Here is a 22,421-nt window from a genome sequence, read left to right on the forward strand (position 1 = left end):
ATAATTTTTTGAAGCGACATGAATAGTTTTTATGCATAAAAAACAATAAATAACGACTAGTATAGTGATGAGACGATTTCAAATGTATTGATTCATGATTCGATCGCGTGTCAAAGCGGCAAACTGCTGAAATCATGTGACATTGGCGATCCGAATCATGAACTGATACACTGATTCATAATCATTCGAATCTTTGTTTTGAAACCAGCCCATCCCTATATAAGTCGTTATTTTTGCACACAAAGACTATTCTCATCGCTTCATAAAATTATTGTAGAATCATTGTAGTGAGATGGGCTTTGTAACGACGTCTTTAGAGCCATTTATCGGTCTTGAGGAAATGACATTGGTGTCAATGAAAGCCTTTCTGAGCCATCGGATTTCAACAAAAATATCTTCATTTGTGTTCCGAAGATGATCGGAGGTCTTACGGGTGTCGAACGACATTAGGGTAAGTAATTATTAACAGAATGTTCTTTTTTTGGTTGAACTAACCCTTTAATCTGATATCTGATATGGTACCAATATAATGTGCATGCCAATACAAAAACCTAAAAAATAAGGAAAAAAGGATATGGTACTAAACTTTAACCTCAGGACACATCAAAGACACAGGAAGTACTGCAGAGAGCAGCTATATCCTTCCTGTGTTCCTGATGCCATTGTTTCAGAGTGACATCACAAAACTAACAAGAGGAAACCTGCTGCACCTGGAAAACCGACTCTGACCCCAAAAGCATTCACTAAGCAAAGACGCTTAGCAAAGAATCGTTTTTATATGTACCGTTCTCACAGATCTCGCGGGTAACGTCGCCATTGGCTGCGCTGTCAGAATCAGAAGTGTGTTTATCTGATGACATCATCTGTAGTGACCAGGAAACAGATGGAACAATTATAGGGACCACCACATGGTTATGTTAATTTCAGCATTGCAATCAATTATAGTTTAGGTGTTTAGAGTCCTCTGGGCTACTGGAGGCTAGTAATCGGTTCAGACTTACCTTATCCAACTCTAGTTTTCGCAGTATCATTGGAGAGGACGAAATCTCTTTTCCATTAATGTTGTTTGCCAAGTTGCTTACTTCCTGAATGACCTAAACAGTTTTAAAAGAAGCAGGTCATACAGCTAAAAATATGTATAAACACACATATACATATATATATATATATATATATATATATATATATATATATATATATATAAATGCTTACATCATAACTAACAATGCAAATACAATGTAAATAAGGGATCCATGATTTACCAAAGAATCCACAGTGAAATGTACCAAAACAAAGGCTATACTAAGACATTCACATAGTTGAAAAAAAAATAAATAAATGTTCCTAGCATTAGGATCTTTTGGAATGTAATGTTATATTTAGTCCAATGATCATAACTAAGGCACCAGTGGGAGGGGCCAAAGACACCATGATGTAGAAGTATGCGTTGATTTGATTCGGAGCAGTCTTTTATCGCACTATTCAGACTGCAAGTCATAATGTAACCAAATCCGAAAAGAGCTCTTTTTAAATAAAAGCTGTTTTTGGACTAACAAGTAAGTTTTGACATCTAAAACTTACAGAATGTGTTCATAGTATAATGACCCCTTACATGTTAAAAGGTCAAGGAAAGTTTGATTTCTCAATACATGCTTTTTCACAATAATTACTTTTTTCTTACTTACTTTTCTCATTGCAAGTTTATAATAAACAAAGCTTCCATAGAAAAAAAAAACAAGTCAGAGTATTAAAGTCAATAGGTTTACATGCATGACTGGTATACACTGACCTGTTTTTGTTTGATTTATCAAATATTTTTGCATAATGAGCCCCAAATGATTTGTGCTCATCAAGTGTTTAACTTTTTCTGCCATTCAAGAAAAAACATTTGTATTATTAATTTAATTATAATATTGCTCTTTAAAGACCAATTTCTAGCCAAATAAATATTTTAGAGTTGAGCACCAGTCACATTCTATTAACAAAAATGATATCTAAAATTACACCAAATAATTGTAATTGTTAATAATTGAAATTAATCTGAAATGAAATAACATCTGAATATTAGATGAAAAACTTCAATGAAATTGAGAAAAGTCGCCTTGGCAAATAACTGAAAAAAGCTTTAGTATTAAAATTAGAACCGAAAAATAAATAAATGAAAGGTAAATAGAAATATTTAAAAAACGAATAAACATGATAAAAGCTCACAGAAAATGCACTAAAACTTAAAAAAATAAAAAATAAAACTGAATATATATAAAATTAAATTAAATCTAATTAGAACTACTATGTATAAATACTATAAATCATACTAAAATAACACTGTTGAGAATAAACTATAACATTTCCATGACTTTCCATGATTTTTTTAATTTCATGCCTAGAAATTTAGATTATAGGATAGAATTTTAAATTCCCTGGTATTTCCACGGTATAGGAACCCTGGATTTCTTAACAAATCTGTGCATGTTTTATGACCTTCTGTATCTTCACACATAATTAATAATAAAAGTAAAAATAATTTCAAATCAAATCAATATTTTAGGACTTTATATAAATTGTGAATATGCATAATATAATGTTATATTTTGCAGTGAAGCACCTTGAGCCAGCTCTCGGCCTGTTCTTTGCTCTGCACTGCCAGCACTAGAGCCTCCCCTCCCGGCATGGAGAAACGAAGCTCGTGCTTCTTTCGGCGTCCATCTTTAGGCACATAGATGACATTGCAGAGATTCAGGGGCAGGTCAACATGTGGAGAGCGATCTTTGGGATTCTTGAAGCACTGTGGAGAATAAATGCAGAGTTTAGAGCTTGGCAAATTAAAAATACATAAAATACAAAATGCATACAAAAAAAATTAAAAATCATTCAGATGTTTTCAAATATAGATTGTCTCATTCTCAGTGAGATGATTCTCATTCACCTGAAGTCTGTTCTCGCGGATGATTGTTAGCTGCTTAGCCCACTGACCGAAGCGTTTCTTGCGCAGCAGGAAGGCGCATTTGCGGCAGTCTTTCATTTGGCCCAGTCGACTCTCCTCTGAGGGCCACTGATGCCTTCTTTCTCTACTTTTAGCTTCCTCATCCTCTTCATCGTAGGACTCATAAGAACTGCTGAGTGCATCTGAATCATTGTCTGTTGACATTAACAATTATTAAAACTCCACACAAATATAGAACATTTAGAATGCACAAGCATAAGAAAACAGCACAGGCTCCTTACAGGAGTTTTTGCTGGCCCCGTTCAGACGAGTTGTCGGGTAATTGTTGTCAGCATCTTCATAATAAGCATCCTCTATTGAGTTTGGAGGGCTGGAATTGTCTGGTAAATAAATATACTGTGTTAGGTTTCATAGCTGGCTGTTACTGTGCCATCTTAGGCTTGAATGTGATTGCACTTACTGCGTGTAGTTATATACTGGGGTGCTGTGTCCGGTCCGAGCGGGGCAGCTTCTTCATAGTAATCATCAGGAGGAGGTGTGGTAGGCAGAGGGGGAGGAGGTGTGTCTGTAGGACTCTGACAAAACAAAACCAATAATTATTTAATTCAATTTTGCATGTTTAAATGAAATTGTCAGGGTTATGTTTAGTTTCGCTGCATTTGGTTTCCCGTTCAGTCGGTTCTTTGTCCCCGTTTTGCCTGTGTCCTGCATTCCTTAGTTCCTTTGGTTGTAAATTAGTTCCAGCACATGTTCTGTTTAATGTTGATTACTTTTCTTGTGTATTTTAGCCCTTAAATAGCCCTAGCGTTTAAAATTATAAACACTTTAAAATTATTTCAGCTGCTGTGAGAGAAGGAATACGCTACTCTAAATACAGCAAAAACGGTAATATTCCTTTGATGGTAAAGCTAAATTGACATACTTCTTTAAGTGCTGCGTAATATTTGTGTGGAAACGGTGAAACCTTTTTTTCAGGATTCTTTGACAGACAGAAAGTTCAAAAGAACATTCCTGATTTCAAAAAAAGAAATCTTTTATAACATTATAATCTCTGTACTGACACTTTAAATTAATGGTAGTATATGACAAAAGAGAACTGGAGCGCTGCTGGAATCCCTTTCACCCTCTGGTGCTCTTGGAAGGGTTAAATGTTGAAAACAAATTTGGAAAAAATCCAAGTCCAGGCACTCAATAGGATGCAAAAAGTAAAAAAGCCTTTAATGGTAGGGCTAAAACATTAAAACACCAACGCGTATCGGCCCATAGGCCTTCATCAGGATGTTGTTTTTCTTTTGTTGTTTTAGAACTATCTTGACAATTGAATTCAGAAGTAAGATGGGTAACTAGCCTATTCACATTTATTGACTTTGGGGACATAACTGTATAGAGTACACAAGATGTTTGTATTGGTGTCACTCCTATTTTTACCACTTGGAGATCTCTTATTTTTCCTTGTATTTGTATGGTTTAACTTTTGACATTAGCCAGTATCCGAACTATTGCCTCTAGTGGCAAAAAGTTGTGTTGCAAGTGCCAGAGTAGCACACCTGAAACCAATGCAACTTTAAGTAGTACCAACACCCTAATGAAGGCCTATGGGCCGATACGCGTTGGTGTTTTAATGTTTTAGCCCTACCATTAAAGGCTTTTTTACTTTTTGCATCCTATTGAGTGCCTGGACTTGGATTTTTTCCAAATTTGTTTTCAATGGTAGTATATGTTTTTGGATTTGTTGCATATTCTGGTACCGATTTTGTGGGCAAGTGCTTGGATGCCTCCTCTTGCTCCACATCTTTCATCTCTTCAGGCGAGTCCCTGAGATCCTGCAGGTCACAATCTGAGAACAAACATCGAAACTGAACAATTACAACACATGCAATTCATACGACACCCTTGGAAAATGATTATAACTAACAAAACTGCCCTTCTTTTTTGCTGTTTTGTAGCACCTACAACATGTTTTTATGTATTACAATGTTGTCGGCACTTTTGAGCAGTTTGCAAAACTTTCAAAACAAATGTCATTATAAGTAAAAAATGTTTATTATAATAATAATAATACTACATGTATTTAATTAACTTACCAAATTCTTCAAACAATGATTCAACAAAGCTGGTACCATTTCCATAGAGAGAGGTGTTCATGTATATGAAGTCAGATCCATTCACTATGAATAAATAAACACATTTGCAACTTTAAAGGTGTTATTTACCCTTTATAAATACATTCTTACATGAAATGAACAAAGAACATTGTAAAGACGGATCTTATGCTACAGGGCTGTTCTGATTCTGATTGGTTGACGAACATTCTAATTTGTCCAATTATTTTCAGGGAAAAGCATGGTTACAGGTAGGTCTTGACCGCATTACAATTCCAAATGATTTCAGTTATTTCAAATGTTATCTACAGCCGAACACAGCAAAAGACCATAAGCCCACAACAACAATGACCAAGCAAATAAATATAGTTTATAATAGGATAAAAATGACAAATTATTTCATGTTTTTGTCACAAAATTAAGTTATATTATGCATTCCAAATTGACAGATTCAAATTCATTCATGCTTAATCTCTCTCTCTCTAATAACTGCATTAATAACTGCATTAGGCTGCTATCAGTGGCTGAAAACTCCATTGCTAGCTCTAAAATTATTTTCTGGAATTAGCAACAGAGGCTTGGGTTTAGATATTAGATAGCGTAAGAAATTCGATAAAAACCTGCCAGAAGTCTTGCAATACATCATCTGAACAATGTGTTTTGAGGTGTGGTAATTAATGGAATAAATGACTCCGGGCCGTTGAATTATTGAAAAATAATGCATTACCGCACCACCTCGGGTCAACAGCCAACAGCCCGTCGTCAATTATTCCTTACATAATATACTTTATTTCTATAATTTAGGATAACATGTTTTGTGACAAAAAAAAAAAAAAAAAGTAATTTTCTTCAGAGTAACTTTGCTACCTGAAATACCTATACATTGCTATAATTATTAACATGTGAATCACTTCAGCAGTGCAATGGCCAATAGATTCAGCTCAGCTGTTATCTATTTGCTATTCAGTCTCACCAGATGGCTGCAGCTGTTTGACCAAGTTCCTGACCACGCTCATCTTCTCTGCGGTGGCTGAACTCACGCTTTCGTTCTCCAGCAGCTTGAGAAGCAAACTCAGCTCCTTCACCAGGTGCTCCATACCTGCACAGAGAATCGAGAGAAGGACAGGATCAGTGACCAGAAACATATTTGCAGAAGATGACAATCACTAATGGTCTTAGACTTTTGGACCCCCATGCATTTATATTCATCAGATGGTCTAAATACACACACAACCTTTATTAAAATAGTTTCTAAGCATTTTAATCGGAGTTACTAGGCATTTTCATTCAGTCCATTTGACCTTTTTAAAATCCGTCAGGAGGCCTCAGCTGTTGGACATCTGATTTCTTTGGCTGTTTGTTGATGAAACCTTGCCAAAATGCCAAACATGATATCCCGAAGGTTTAATGCAATAAACAAGCAAAGAAAGGGGGTATGACCTGAATTGATTTCTTATGGTAGTGCTCTTCCAAATCTGTGTATGGTGAACAATAGCTGCAGTGTTATGAATGGCCTAACAAACACAGGAAACAAGGAACCCCCTACAGAGAAACAACATTTTTAGAAAGTCTTGGATTTGGAATTCGCTTTAACAATGCAACAGCATTGGTTGTCTGTAGGTGCGGACAGGTCTCATTATTCATTTAAAGAAGGAAACTTGTGGAAAAGTAGCTTGAATTTGCAGTCCTTAAATGTAGAGTTAGATGCTGGTTTTAAAACTCTATATTTATATTATTATATATGTTATATTAACATTTACTGGCCATTTAAACTATGAAAACATAGTTGTCACAATGTTATGGGGACTGATAATAAATACAATTTCACATTAACATGTGATAAGTCCAAAAATTAACCATTACTTATATGTTTAGGGTTTCAAAGAGCTCAGGAAAAAAAGTTTAAAATATTTATTTATAATGTAATTCAATCTTAATTCAATCTTTAAAATAATGTAAGCAATTAAATCAATAGTTTTCACAACTTTTTCGATTTTCGAACTGGTTTAAACACTATAAAAGTAAATTCCTGGCTTTTTATTGTCTCGTTTTTATTGTCAGACATTAATTGTATTTTTCTAGAACGAGCTTTTCTGTGCTCATTCAAGTGACTGTGTGTCCTGTATTTTCAATACTTTTTTATGTTCAAAGTCCGTTAGTGCCTCAGTGACAAATTAACTCAGAGCAGTTTAGTAAAACTAAACTTATTTTAAAAAACGTACACACTTGAAATGAAATTTGAAATGAAAATCATCGTGATGATAACTGCCTTCAATGATATAAACTTACTTTGGGGAAAAAATCTTTGAAGTGTAATTTTATTGTTTAGTTTGCCTCGCATCCATTAGAAAACACAGAGGGGCGGCTATACTGGGACCGGTCACCGGGGGGGGGGCGATCGAGGTGCGAAAGCTTGAGTTCCTGAGAGGCGTGCTGCAGGCTTGATTTTAACATGCTAAAAAAATATTATGTATATATTAATATTTTGGGCTACAATTTCACACACACTCTGAGGATGCCAGAGACTTATTTTACATCTTGTAAAAAGGGTCATAATAGGAACCCTTTAATTATTTTGCGTAATGCCAACTTTTTCTAAATTTGATAGTTCATTCAAAGATTCACTATTTAAAATAGAGTTTATCTGACAAAATGACAGCTGGATTATTTCATTTTTTTAAGTCTATGCGTCCCTCTGATCATTCCAAAAATAATTAAATCCCTTTCTCAAAGATCAGATCAGAGTCACACATCTTTCACATGTAAGCACTTCACACCACACCCCGACTGGAGAGAGGGATGGGAACGGAAAAGTCCCTCTTTCAAGGCTATACCTTCCACTCATTTAGCTTTTCTGAACCAGGAATTATTATTCTTGGCCAAAAGTAATTACTGCAATATGTGACCTTTCTTTTTCTTTTGCCCTGAGAGCGTTTTTTCTATCTTTCTGGACCAGATCAAAAACCTGTTGCATAGCTCATGATGTTTCTTTTCTAGACCCTCACCGCTCTGAAAAACAAACGCTGCTTTGAAGTGAGGGTCGCAAACCGCTATGCAAACAGGCGGAATTCAAAATAACGGATCTTTTCTGCATTTGCACTTCTATTTTGAGAATCGTCCTGATCCAAATCCATGTTACACACTACTTTTAATATAAATAGCAACTAAAATATATTAAAATATACTAATATATATATATATATATATATATATATATATATATATATATATATATATATATATATATATATATATATATATATATATATATATATATATATATATATAATTACTGCAATTAAAAGCTGACTTAAAATAATTATGCTGCAAAAATTAAACAATAACATTTTAGCATTACTTTCAAATTGTAAGCAGCACAGTGAGGAATAGAGAACATCAATGAAAGTCTGTAAGAGAACTTGTGTCAGCATATTTACTTAGAGGGCTGTACAAATTTGCTCTTCAGTGAGTTATTTAACAAAAACCCTCTTTAAAAAAATAAAACCCTATGTAAGATGATGCAAGAGAAACGGTCAAACAAGCTAACAAATGTAAACACCACAGTATACAAACATATTGAAAAAAAAAGTGAAAACTAAACCACTGATTTGATTTCAGTTAATTTTAGCACCTTACTGGGCTGAACAGTCAAACACATGTACTTATATGTCAAAATTCCTGTCTTTGCGAGTTTCTTCATAAATGCAGTTGTTTATTAAAGCTGCACTGTGTAATTTTTCCCTCCACTAGAGGGCACAAAACAAAGGCGTAGTTTGATGACACCATGAGATCAGAATCTTGGGACATGTGGTCTACACCTCACAGCCAGTAAAAAATAGGACTCACATAGAAATCATGTTCATGGATGCGGTTCTTAACGTTACTGTAGTATGAAGCAGAGCAGGACCGAGTGTTGTGGATCTGAGCAAGACAGCTGGAGCGATTTTTACCCAAACACACATCTCACGAGCAACGGGACTTTAATTATTCATTTCCGCTTTTCCATCCGGTCATGAGTATGAGGTAACATCTGTTTATCATATTAGATACATTTGTGTATTTAAAATGATGTCATGATGTTACTCTGGGCGTTCACTTGGCGGCTGCTATGACACTTGTTGCACACTGCTAAGAGTAAAGCGTTTCTGCAGAATAAACCGGAAATGGACGGTAACGCAGATGTGATGCAAGTGACAGACAACTTCATAAGACGTCCCAGCTCCTTGGTTAAAATAGCAATTTTCTCACAATTTACAAATAATTGGAAACATTTGGGGTTTTGTAAGAACTCAAATGAATAAAATATATAACACTGGTATAGTGGTTTTTGGATATTTTACTGCAAGAAGACTACATAGTGCAAATATTTCTCTAAAAAAACAGTGCTATATAGTACTAAAAGTGGTTCTTTGGCTTGTAATCATAGGGGACCCACTTTAAGTGCTCTATAGCACCAAATCTTAGTGATTCAGTGGTTCTTTAACGGTTCTTCACCAGTTCTTTAGAAAGACTGTAGTGCTATGTAGCACCGTTACCATACACAGAACCTGTATGGTTCTTCAGTGGTTTTTCAGTGGTTCTTTGGGGTGGTAAAGGTGCTATATAGCACCACTGCCGAACACACTGCTGTAGAGCACCTTTAAAGATATGGTGCTATTTGGCATCAAAAGATATTACAAACCAGAACCACTTTTAGTGCCAAATAGCACCATTTTGTTTAGAGTGTACATAGTCTTTTAAGTGAATTTAAATGATTGAGAAAGAAAGGCTATATCAAATCAGTGCATTCAAGTGACAGCAGCCTAATAAACCTAGTAAACTATTTCTAGTGCTTAAAGTTTTTTCAGGTAGGTCTATTTTTGGACAACGTTTTTTGTCCAATTGCTTATATTTATTTCCATTTTTACCTTGTTTATCACTGACTGTTTACTTGTCTTCAATGAGCTTGATTTTTTTTTCCTTTTTCTTTTATTTATCCATTTTTGTTAGTTAGACTAGTATTTTAGATTTATGACCTTTCAATTGAATTTTTACATCAGATAAAATGAATTATATTGTGATATAAGATAGTCATATCGCCCACCCCTACTGCTAAGTTATTTATTAGAAATCAGATCATCGCTCAATCAATATAACTCTAGGACAGGAACCTTCCAGGGCTTCGTTTTTCAAAAGCATTGTGAGCTAAGTTGATCATAGGACTCTATGACTCATTGGTGGCAATGGACCTACTTAGGCCTTCAATGCTTTTGGGAAACACAGCCCTGGTTGATTGTCAACAGAAGAGAAACTGTATAATTCACAATGCATATTTTCAAATTCCTTTGCAGTTCTGTCAGCAGAGCACAAACACAGAGCTGAGAGAGATAAAGAAAGCAAACCACTGAATTGCTCACCGACAGCTGAAGGACATGAGAAACCCACCATTTTCAGAAAAAAACAAAACTGTGCTGCAATGTGCTGAGGAGGATTTTTGGAAGCACTTGATTTTACAGTCCTGTTCCCCATGTACATACTTTGTATTTATTATAGTAATTACAATAATAGGTAATAACTAGGTACTAACCCTGAACCTACCCCTAAACCTAATGGGTAAATCGTGTACTCAGTTTCTTAGGTAAATAAACGCTTAAAAGTTTATATATTAAAATATTAAATTATTTAAAAAAAAATTTTTAAATATATATTGATGCAATATTAATCAAATATTGATGCATTTCTTGATGGAAATAAATTTTGTAATGTTATTTAATTCAAGATGTGCATCAATTTTTGGTCAAGATCGTGTATTTACAACAATGCAAGAGTTCAACCCTCTGAGTCTCCTCCAGCACATCCCAAAGACTTTCAATGAATTTAAGTTTTTACAACAAAACCTGCCAACTACTAGCCCTAAATAATAGCTTCTCGGGGGGTTCTCCGGGGGAAAAAAATGGCGTTTGGGGGGGTAAAATGTTGCAAGGTTGCCTGCTAAAATTCGCACTCATGGGTCTATATATCACATAATAGTCACTTTATCCCACGGGGGAAAAAACGTGGACTTGGCAACACCATGGGCAACACAGTGCAGTTGAGCTCTGTTGATATTTGACAATGCATCGCTACGTTGCTCTGATTGATTGTGGGTCTCCAATTGATGTCTTTCCTGGTTCGGTTGAAACACGCCCCATAATCACAGCCCAATGGAGCAGTTTCAGACTCATATTCTGACTAGAATTGAGTATGACCACGTCAGGCTAAAGAGGTGCCTGTGAAAATTATTCTTTATGCTCCCTCCCAACCATTCTTTCAATATTTGAGCCTGATGAATCTTGACATCATCCTGGAATATGGCCATGATGTGTTTTCCTACATTGTTGTTTAAGAAATAACACACTCCATCCATTAGGGTTTGAAAAACTGTTGCCCAACATATAAAATGCTAGAAACATAATGATCACTGCAATAATGATCCAATCAAAATTTATTTTTTGCCTATTTAAATCCAAAAAGCAGCTAGCAGTGTATAGCCTATATACAATTTAAATTAGTTTTTACACTCAACTGTATTCAACTGTGTGGAAAGTCAGCTGTCAACTGGGAACTACTATGTACCTTTAAGGTACTAATACGCACTCTTAAAGTACTGATATGTACCTTTTAAGGTACTAATATGTACCATTTAGAGGTCCTTTTTACTTTTGTACCTTAGGGAACTGCCCCAGTGACAGCACTGTACCTTTTTTTCATGAAATCAAAAAATGGGCAATTGCTGTATTTATGAAATATTTGTCAATTTGTCCGAACCACAACCATCCAATCAATTCCTGATAGCCAAAATCAAGCCCTGCCCTACATTTAGCTCGTTTGAGAAGTTGTTTCACCCATATATATGTAATAAGAGAAGGGTAAAAGACTAATCGCAACTTCAGTTTCATGCCGACTTTAAACACACAGCCTGCGATAAGCTATCTTTTAGTTGTCTTTCACTGAATTGGCTTAATGGCCAGTAAACTCCTAGTTTTCCTCTCTCCCAAATAAGGAGGAAAGGTCCATAAGGGGAAATTAGAAAAAGAGAGGGGCGGAAGAAGAGTATGAGGCGGAAACTCAAAGAGCAGAGAGTAGGATGACTCTGTTATTGTACTGAGAGAGGCACAATCACAACTCCAGGGCCGCAGCTCTCCAGAGGGCCATTGTCTGGGTGTGCACTCGCTGACACGGGCGAGGTAGTGACCCGTCCCTTTTCCGAGCAACTTAAGTTCCCACACAACACCCTCTGTTCCTCTGTGTCTTCTGCTGGCCATGTTTCTCTCTGGAAACTGGGTCAAGTTTGTGGAACTAAGCACAGTCAGCTCTGTTACAACTATTCCGAAGGCTTGGTTGTTTTTGCTGTGGCGGGTAATGTGTGTAATGTGTGGGAATGTGAGCTTTTTGAACCCCATCTAAATGCTTCAGTGGCTTTTTGAATACTTCTATACTGTCTGCTGACTCTCACAGACCAAAGACATATTGAATTCAACTTTAAAGTGACCAAAGAAAGACCAAATGAAGACAAAGACTTCTCTCATCAACACATATTAGTCATATTAGTCGATATAGGAAAATGGGTTCTTCAATATGGGTAGGTCTTTCAATAATAAACCCCAACACTTCCATTACACCACTATGCATTCAACTGGAACCAATTCATATATTTACATGTTTTGTTTACTTAAATTAAATGTTAATTATAAATAAATATAATTACATTAAGAGAGTATGTATACCAACAACAATTTTATACTGGGAATCTGCAAGTATAGCAACTTATATTTAAAAAAGATTAGAAAGAAGGACATTCTTTGTATAGACTTGGCACATTTTTAAACAACATTCCAACTGAACTTTTGAGTGGCTCGGCAAAGTAGCGAGACAATGTGGCATTGTGAGGTCCAAAATTACATGATGACATCACCTTTGAGGAAAAGAGGACAATGCAGTGTGTAGCATTCAGAAATGCAGTGCAAACATTCATTCACCCAAATACATCATTGAAAACAATCACGTCTACACTAACACTTGCAAAACAAATCCTAGAGAAAGCAGCTGTACGGACTTGAGGCAAGGGCATTGTGGGTAAGGGGATATGTCCTGCAGCTGCAGCTTCCTGTCTGGGCTGACGACAGCAGTTTCTATCATCCCTAACCTTCTGCTTCCTATTCCTCTCCTCCACACACCCCCAAAAATGACATACCATCCGTCCTTCACTAACAAGCACGCTCTCTCTCAGCGTCAGACCCTCCCACATGGACCAGGTCCAACAAAACACTACAAAAATTATAGCATACTACATTTCTACAACACACACCATCTGTGCCTGTTTAGAGGTCTTATCCACAGACCATGTTGGGATTCTCCTGTATCAGTGAGGAATGAAGGCTCAAATCCGACAAGCATCATATGCAGAATGCCGTGACCACACAATCCTTAAAAAAGCTTATCAGCTGTCTGATTTAGGGTGGGTGGACATCACGTGCCATAGCTCTACAGGACACACAAGCAGTGCTGAAACATAGAAGAAGCTTTGATGAACACCAGTCAAGGTCACATGGAGGCCACATGGATATAAGGTCGAGATGGCTATAATTTAAAACTCACTATTTTAGTGGATGAGAGCTTGTGGGGGCAATTACAGTGGAACAACAGGCCACATAATTGAAAGGGAAAGGATGAAGGCTTTGAGGATGACAACATGGTTATTGATGGCTTAATGGCACGGGGAAAAATACTCCTGCAACATTGTGCACATTGTGCACATTGTGGTTGTTCTGAACACATGCTGAGCCGGGCTGTACACCATTCAGAATTAAATTCCAATTCAAAAAAATGTATCAACTGCAGTTTAAGTAGAAAACCAATGTTTAATAAGAAATCTGGTTTCAACATTTAGTTTTTTAAGGCTTATAGGCCTTATGAACAGAGATGATTGATTGATTGATTGATTGATTGATTGATTGATTGATTGATTATAAAAAAGTGGGAACAACTTTTCCAATCATTGTGTTCTTGTGTCAGCAATGGATATTGGTTACCTCCAAAGAAAGTCATGCCTCAAATCAGCCTCACATGCAATGAAATTGCTTCAAAGAGTATTGCACCTTAAAGAACAATTTACTGGATCAAGAACTTCAAGGAGAGATGTTCAACTGAAGGTTTTAGGATGTCCCAGAGTATACAGCAAGCATCAGGACTGTCTCTTCTGTAGGTGTCAGCTATTTATTTATGTCACCAGCATAGCAGAGCTTGCTCAATATTGGCAGCAAGTGGTTTTGAGTTCATCTGCACACACAGTGAGGCCAAGACTTTTGGACAACGATGACCTTCTGTCAAGAAGGGCAGCAAAGAAGCCACTTCTCTCCCAGAAAAATCAAGGACATCAGGACAGACTGAAATTATGCAGGAAGTACAGGGTTTGGAAAGCAGAAGACATATTTTCTCTGACATATTTTCACCTCCCTTCCGACTGATTGGGACATCTGGAAAATCGATTGTCTGGAGAAGAAAAGGTGAACGCTATATGAGTCCTATGTCATGTCAACAATGAAGCATCCTGAGATCATCCATGTGTGGGGTTGCTTTTCATCCAAAGGGAGTTGGCTCTCTCGCAAGTCTGCCCAAAAATGCATGAATAAAGAATGGACTCAAACAGTCCTGCAAGAGCAATTTCTCCCATCGACCCAGGAGCAATTTGGTGATAATCAGTGCATTTGCCAGCATGATGGAGCACCATGTCATGAGGCAAAAGTGATAATGAAGTGTCTCAGAGATCATTTAATTGAAATTTTGGATCCGTGGCTGGCCAGGAAACTCCCCAGATCGTAATCCCATTGAGAACAGGTGGTCAAAAGGCAAACGGACAAACAGAAGCCCACAAACTGTTATCAACTCTGAGTACAAATAAGGCAAGAATGGATTGCCATCAGTCAGGATTTGGCCCAGGAGCCGATATCCAGCATGTCAGAGCAAATTGTAGAGGTTATGAAGAAGAAGGGTCAAAACTGTAATTACTTTTTGCATATATTAAATGTTTTGCTAATGAAAGCATTTAAAACTTCTGAATGATTATCATTGCTTTCCAGTATAGGCTACCATAGAAACGTGAAAAAATAATCTAGACAGAGACAGACAGACAGACAGACAGACAGACAGATAGACAGATAGACAGATAGATAGATAGATAGATAGATAGATAGATAGATAGATAGATAGATAGATAGATAGATAGATAGATAGATAGATAGATAGATAGATAGATAGATAGATAGATAGATAGATAGATAGTGAATGCCAGTCGGCAGACTAACCTGCTCATCAGCACAAAGTACATCAAAATCAAACAAGAGAACTGTCTGTTAATAACCAGAAGGTTTATAGTGAAAGAACAGAGCAGTCTTTTGCTATATCTAGCACCGTCTTCTCTGCTTCTACACTGCAGTCATAAGACTTAAGGCACGCAGTCATGAGAGTTGCATTTGTACATTCTAGCCAACAACAACCCCGGCTGTGAAACTTACCAGGACCTTTTTTTTTTTTTTTTACACAATCCTAATCTTTTACTGTTTTCTCATGAACAAGCAACTAACATATTTGATTGTGACATGAGAAATCTGTGATTTGGTGTGATTGATTTGGATGAAATGAGCATTTTTAAACTGTCATTATTTAGAATTGTATACAGAAAAAGGTCATTCAGGTGACCTTTCTTTAGAGAGACATCAACATTATCACCAGCACTTAATTTCGCATCGGATACTTAAGTTGCGATTTAAATCCGGCACTGTAAAAAAAATCGAACTCCGAAAAATTTAGACTAATGATTATGTTTTAGTTTACTGTACAATTAAATGCAAAAAAGTTGGCTTAACCAGTGAAAAGAAGTTGGTTCAACATTAATTGTAAATTTGATTTGTAAATGCATGTTAGCAAGAATACAAATTGCAACTAGTTAACAATGCATTCCGGGTGCATTATGCAAAACTCATCCATGGCTCCCAGAATGCATTGCGGCATGAAACATGTCACCATTGTTGAGATTTATAGGCTGATTCTTGATGTCTGTTGGAGTAAATCTCACAGGAGGTCAACATACTTAATGTACAATCTGTTTTAAACCTTAGTCAGCTGTTCTAATTGATAAGGCGGTGAATCTTTTCTAGAATCACCATAAAACAAAGTTAATAGTATATTGCTTATATTAAACTCATAAAATCAGTAAATTAAGCCACTACACAATGATTATATTCTTATCTTCGCCCACACGACAGCATCTGATTGTGTGTTGTCTTGTCAAACATTAAAAAGTTGTCAAACTATCTAACTAAAGAAAACAATAATCACCATGATGGTGACATCAAAATAAAAATACAACAATTTTCAACACAAAATAAAAAATATATATAAAAACTGAGCTGAATAAAAGATTTTAAATTGGGAGACATGTGACCTTACTCAATTAATTGAGTTAAGTGAACTACTTTCTTTAAAAGTTGAGTGAACTCAAAAAAGCTGTGCAGCAAGTTACAATTTTAAGTTATGTCAACTTTTCTTTTTTTGTGTATTATTTCAAAGTGATTTAATAATATTTGTATTAACACTTATTTTAATATTTTCAGATTTCATTTAAATAAATTTTACACCCTTTGTCATTTTTTTAAATATATATTTTTTTTATTTAATGTTTTGGTTTGTTTTATTTTTATTTAAGTTTTTTTTTCAGTTTAAGTTTTTTGTCTAATATTCATATTTTATTTTAGCTTAATTTCAATTAATGATTTTTTTAAAATAGTTTTAGTTAACAATAACAAAACTGATATGAGCCTCTAGCAGGTGTAAGATTGGACAGTTTGGAATTATCCTTCAAATACAAATGACTTATTTTGCCCTATGTTGTACCAAAACTGTATGACTGTCTTTTATACTGTGGAATGCAAAAGAAAATATTTGGAAAAATGTTTTGGACACGACTGACTTTTTGACATAAAACACTAAGAGACATGCTTGCAAATCTTTCTTGAAATTCTTATCTTTCAGACATAATGCTCCTACCGATATCTTGGCTACTATTTTGGCATGACTAATGGGATTGAGGAAGGTTGATTAGGAAAAGCTCTTCCAGCCTTATCCTGGGCCTCAGCCTGACCTCCTTTCATTAAGGGTTAATACATTGGTCATCCACATCAAGCCTTGTGATGACTGGCTTTGATTTCTACTCTTTGAGGACACAAGTGTGGAAGGGCCCACAGGGTCGCACACAAAGACCTTTCCGGGCCCTCTGTATCGTAATAACCCTGTGTGATTTCACTACAGACAAGAGCCGCCCTTGACGGCTGGGCTCGGTCCGAGGAATGCTTGAGTGAGAGACAGTGTCAGGCCTGTGCGGACACATCAGGCTCGCAAACTGCAGAAGAGAGAAGCCTTTGTCTATTTGACCATGGGTATTTATAGATGTAATCCATGTGCATAAGGAACCGGAGGAGTCGGAGGAGAACACCCCCCCATCTTTTACAGTTTGAATTACGTCTTGACTTGCATCAAAGCATATTGTCATATATCTGACTATAATTGCCTTAAATCAATTAATCTGTGAATTAAGTAACAATTAAGAAAAACAAATCATTATTTTACATTATCAAGAAAAATGTATAAAAATGCAGCACAACTGTTTTTACATTGATAATCTGGGCTTGACAATGCATGCCAATTCGCCGAATGCAAATGTGGGTGGATTTCGCCTGCTAGCAACTTTGGCGAGCTGAATTTTATATATAATATATAGCCTACATTTATTTTAAAAATGCAGCTGAAATAATAAATTGTGAAAAGCAGTGTTGTCAAAAATATACATTTTTCAATACATATCGATACTAAAATCAGAAATGCTTCCAATACTAATTTTGCACAGAACAGATACACAATATCAGCTGTGCTTTCTCGCTCTCTCATCTCTCCGACAACAAGTCGACACACAAACCCACCTCCCCTCATTAAGTTGTTTCATTTGCTCCGAGTGAATATTGTTGTTGTCAAGGTGCTTGAATTTCGGTGTATGATTGCTCATATTGCGCAAAATTGGTACTTATTCCCGCAGATTTTGTGCTCACACCCAAATCTTGGCGAGTAGTCACTTGAACAGTCAGTTATGTGTTAATTGCAGGTAAACGGTGGAGAAAGAAAACGCATGTGTAACAATATAATGGATCCAAGTAAAAATGCTGAGTGGCTAACCAAAAAAGTTAAAGGAACTGTATGTAAGAAAAGTATTTCAATTAATCATAAAATGGCCTCCCTTGTATGTCAGTAGACATTAAGAAATCATGTTAATTTCAAATACTTATATCACTGGCAACAGTAGTCCGGCCAGAATATTGTCATTTAAAAGTTGTTGAAGTCCTCAACGTATAATGATGTTGACATGTTGTGTTTTGGCCTGAAGCTCCACCCTCCACCTATCTACCAATCACGAAGTCAGTAGTTTTTCGGCATCCGGGTTGCCAGATCTGCTCTAGTTACCACAGCTGCAGCTACAAATGTTCCTGCTGATCCTGCAGCCTATCTGGCAACCTCGAGTAAGGGTGAGGGGAAGAGGGGATTCACCGCTCTACAGTAATTTGAAAGTGATTGCAGTACCAGCTTTGGGCACAAACTTCTGGCAAATTTCGATTTGTTCTGCAAAGAGTTCATTCAAGCCCATTTCTAATCCGTCTAAATTGCAGCACCAATAAGAAATGTTGGGGATGGCTTTACACAATGACGACAGCGCATCAACGGTGAAGCAGGATGCCACTGTGGAACATCACTTGTTCGAATCAGTCGCATCTGTTTTAAGCGATTTAAACTTTTTCGTTAAAAAACCTGATCAAAGAAAAACACTCGGCTACCAGATGTGGATTACACCGGCGAACTTCGATGAGGAGGATGGGGAGTGTGATCATGTGCTAACACCACAGCAGCTCTGGATCTGGCCTTTCTGTGCTTATTTCCTCACACTAGATCTGGTAATCATGTAAAAAAAAAAAAAATCATTCTAAATAAATAACTAGCGTAACTGCTCAAGTCCGAAAATGTTCTAACACATCTGAAATGACTGAATTTCAATAAAGTTTGTGAGACACAATTTTCCAAACTAGCAACAGCAAACTGGTTTTCATAAAATAAGGTATAAAGTTCACCTACATGTCTAAACTCACTAATGCTCCCCACAATAAACAATTACACACATAAGAGGGCATTTCCCAATCCTAACATGACTAAAAACAGCAACAAGTAGCTGATGGGCTGTTTTTTCCTGGCATCCATGCAAACAAACTCAGAGTTGAACACATTCTCAAGCGGATTTCCTGCATGAGAGGCAAGGAAGTCTTCTTTCAGATCATGAATAGCCATCGTGCTGAACTGGCCTTCAACCAACTCAGACAGAACAGCAGGATGAAGGAGCTGATAGCTGGGTCAATGGAAAGTTAGGGACATGAAGAATACAGGATGAGAGAATTAGAGATATTTTTAAATATTTAGCAACGCTGGCTGTGAAAGATCTTGCACTCTTGATTCAATATAAATATGAGGTGTTAAAATGTAGTTATGATACTTGTTAAACATTATGATTTCCTTTCACTAGACATGTATATTTGGGCATTTAATAAATTATAATTTGAAAGAAAATATGAGAGCAACAATATTTAGTTCAGTCTATCTAAGGGTCATTCCACAAATTGGCTTTAAAAATGTGATTTGTTTTTAAGTGAACTTGTTTAATATGTTATTCATAGACAATTTATGCAAGAGTTAATACACAATTTTAGTAGAAATGTATAGTTTTATTTACTGTACAAAATTATGATAAAAGTATTCACTCTTGCCCTACTAGAAAGGTTCAAATGCTGATAAAGTGATGATGTCATTATGATGTCATTGTGTTTTTTTTATGGAATTGTACATCTGTTCAATAAAGGGGAGTTATTAATTTGTAACAAGACTGACATATCCTGGGGACATAATAGCAAAGTTGAATAGTTTAATAAATGTTACATTCAAAAACATCTATACTGAAATTGTTATAATTGAAATTATACCAAAGTAGTAAGCCTAATAAAATCATTGTTTACACTTGTGGTCATTTCGTGAAAAACATACATTTTGTGTCGCTTCAATAGGCTAGCCTAAGTTTGACACACATAGCTTATTCATTCATTATGATATTAGCCATCTATTGCATCACCAACAAACTGTACTGTGCAGTGTGCAAGTGCGTTGATGAGGTATCCTTTTTATCACGATAAAGGTCAGAGAGTTATGTTATAGCTTAGCATGTGATTCACCTTCCAGGTAAACAGAAAAGAATAACTTAAGAATGTTAAAAAGCTAAAATATTGCATTAGAACCTATTTCGAAGACTGTTACTGTAAGGCTAGATTAGTATGAATAACATTTCAGACTTACAAGTGGACTCGGTGATCTCCATGACGAGGAGAATACTTTTCTTGAGTACTCCGTTAACACGCTTCAGCAGCCGCTGACTGTAATGTACACCAGCATCTTATGCAGCGCGCGTGTGGCCAACACTACACTTTTGACAGGGGCGCGTGCAGACCACTCCAAATCGCTACTAATCCGGGTCCTAGTGCTCGACAAATTAACGACTAGTTCCTATAGGTGTAAACAACATCATTCATCCTACTGGTATTTGGTCTTATGCTGTCATATAAAACACACAAAATGTAATGAGGACAGTCATATAAAATCGGTTAAGGGCTCAGTGTCAAATGTATTCATCCATGGTGATTTTGATTTAACATCAAATATGGTCACTGAGATAGTGGCTGATGGTAAAGTTTAGCACCCTCCAGAGGTAGAGGTCTTCATACAGTTTTAAATATTAAGTAGCCTACCAGTTAAACATATAGAAAAAATATTGACATATTATCCAGAAAGGTACAACCATAATGTTTAAAAACATTGTTTGTGGATACTTTGATTCTGACCCTACTAAAAATAGCCATATAATTTTTTTTAGCCTATTTAAAAAAAATTAATTCCAGTTTTATATCCATAAATGTAAGTTTACCAACAACAATCCAGTTTTTCCCTTTTTTAAAAAAAAAAAAAGAATCTTCAGTATGTCTTGAATGTGTAAGTTGTTTAATTTGTACATTGTAATTGATGTATAGATTAATATCTTGCAGTTTTTTTTATCTCTATCTTACCTTATTTTTCTATTGTTATTTTTCAGTTGTCTTCTGATGACATTGTATATCATAAACATGTCATCTCTATATTTTTTGAGAATCATAAAATAGTGAAACAAATATCTGAAAAATAATTTCAGAAAAAAAGCAGAACACGTTGATAATTTAGCTAATGTAAGCAAATTTTTTAGAAGATGTTTTATAAAAAGATGCACTTGACTTTAATTCATTTTTGTGTCTTTGACCAAAATCCAAAATGTCCCGTATAACACAATTATCATTTTTTTAATTTTATTTTTTATTTGAAATGAAAATAAACGTTAACTGAAAAAAAAAATATATATATATATATTTCACACAATAACTAAAACTGAAACAAAAACTAAAATAAAAGCCTAACATCTAAAATTTTAACTAAAATCAAATCAAATTGAAAAGGAAAAATATAAAAATAAAATTATTTGAAATATTAATAAAATTATTATGATTATACTATTAGCTAGGCAATATACTCTGCATCAACTCCACATTGCGTTATTTTGAGATATTTTCAAGGTGTAATTTTATAGTTTGTAGCTATAATGTGTGTATATGTTTATATACTGTAGCCTACTGTATTGTAGAAATCCTGTATTGTTTATATTTTCTACTGTGTACATTCTGTAGGCTATAGGCTATGTTTGTACTGTGTAGGCCTACCTGTTAACCATTGTGTACACTGTCTGGAGACTTTCACACACCACTACATTTGTATTTTGGTGTGAAAAATAAATTTAAAAACTAAATAATTATTAAAACATAAAGATGGGTGAAATAAAGGTAAGCCTACCATATGTGTTCTTAAAACATCAATGTATCATTTTGGTTCTTTTACATGTTTTGAAGCAAGTTGTTTAATATAGCCAATTAAAATACTAATACTAGGTAGTCGGTTATTAGTAGACCTACATAAGAAAAGCTCAATATAAAGGCTTCATTCATCCATTCATCCATTCACCCATTCATAAACATTTTCTACGCATATAGCCAATGTGGTCTGCCAATGTGACCTGACCAAAAGACATTTAGGATTTTGGTCAGACACAAAAATGAATTAAAGTCAAGTGCATCTTTTTATAAAACACCTTAGAGCAAAAAATTGCTTACATTAGCTAAATTATCAACGTGTTCTGCTTT

General features: G+C 35.6%; 1 protein-coding gene across 1 annotated transcript in view; it reads right to left on the reverse strand.

The window, feature by feature from the left end:
- afap1l1b (actin filament associated protein 1-like 1b) overlaps positions 1–20,629 on the reverse strand; it is a 28,564-nt gene extending 7,935 nt beyond the window's left edge. The window contains exons 1-10 of the mRNA XM_067423839.1: positions 20,500–20,629; positions 6,020–6,145; positions 5,029–5,112; positions 4,693–4,781; positions 3,405–3,519; positions 3,226–3,324; positions 2,927–3,138; positions 2,606–2,785; positions 1,002–1,094; positions 785–863 (exon numbers count right to left, since the gene is read on the reverse strand). Coding sequence (XP_067279940.1) covers positions 785–863; positions 1,002–1,094; positions 2,606–2,785; positions 2,927–3,138; positions 3,226–3,324; positions 3,405–3,519; positions 4,693–4,781; positions 5,029–5,112; positions 6,020–6,145; positions 20,500–20,521 — 1,099 coding nt within the window. The 5' untranslated portion in view covers positions 20,522–20,629. The remainder of the gene's footprint in view (positions 1–784; positions 864–1,001; positions 1,095–2,605; positions 2,786–2,926; positions 3,139–3,225; positions 3,325–3,404; positions 3,520–4,692; positions 4,782–5,028; positions 5,113–6,019; positions 6,146–20,499) is intronic.
- Between the last annotated feature and the right edge of the window lie 1,792 nt (positions 20,630–22,421).

This window comes from Pseudorasbora parva, chromosome 18, assembly GCF_024679245.1.
Source record: "Pseudorasbora parva isolate DD20220531a chromosome 18, ASM2467924v1, whole genome shotgun sequence".
Lineage (NCBI taxonomy): Eukaryota > Metazoa > Chordata > Actinopteri > Cypriniformes > Gobionidae > Pseudorasbora > Pseudorasbora parva.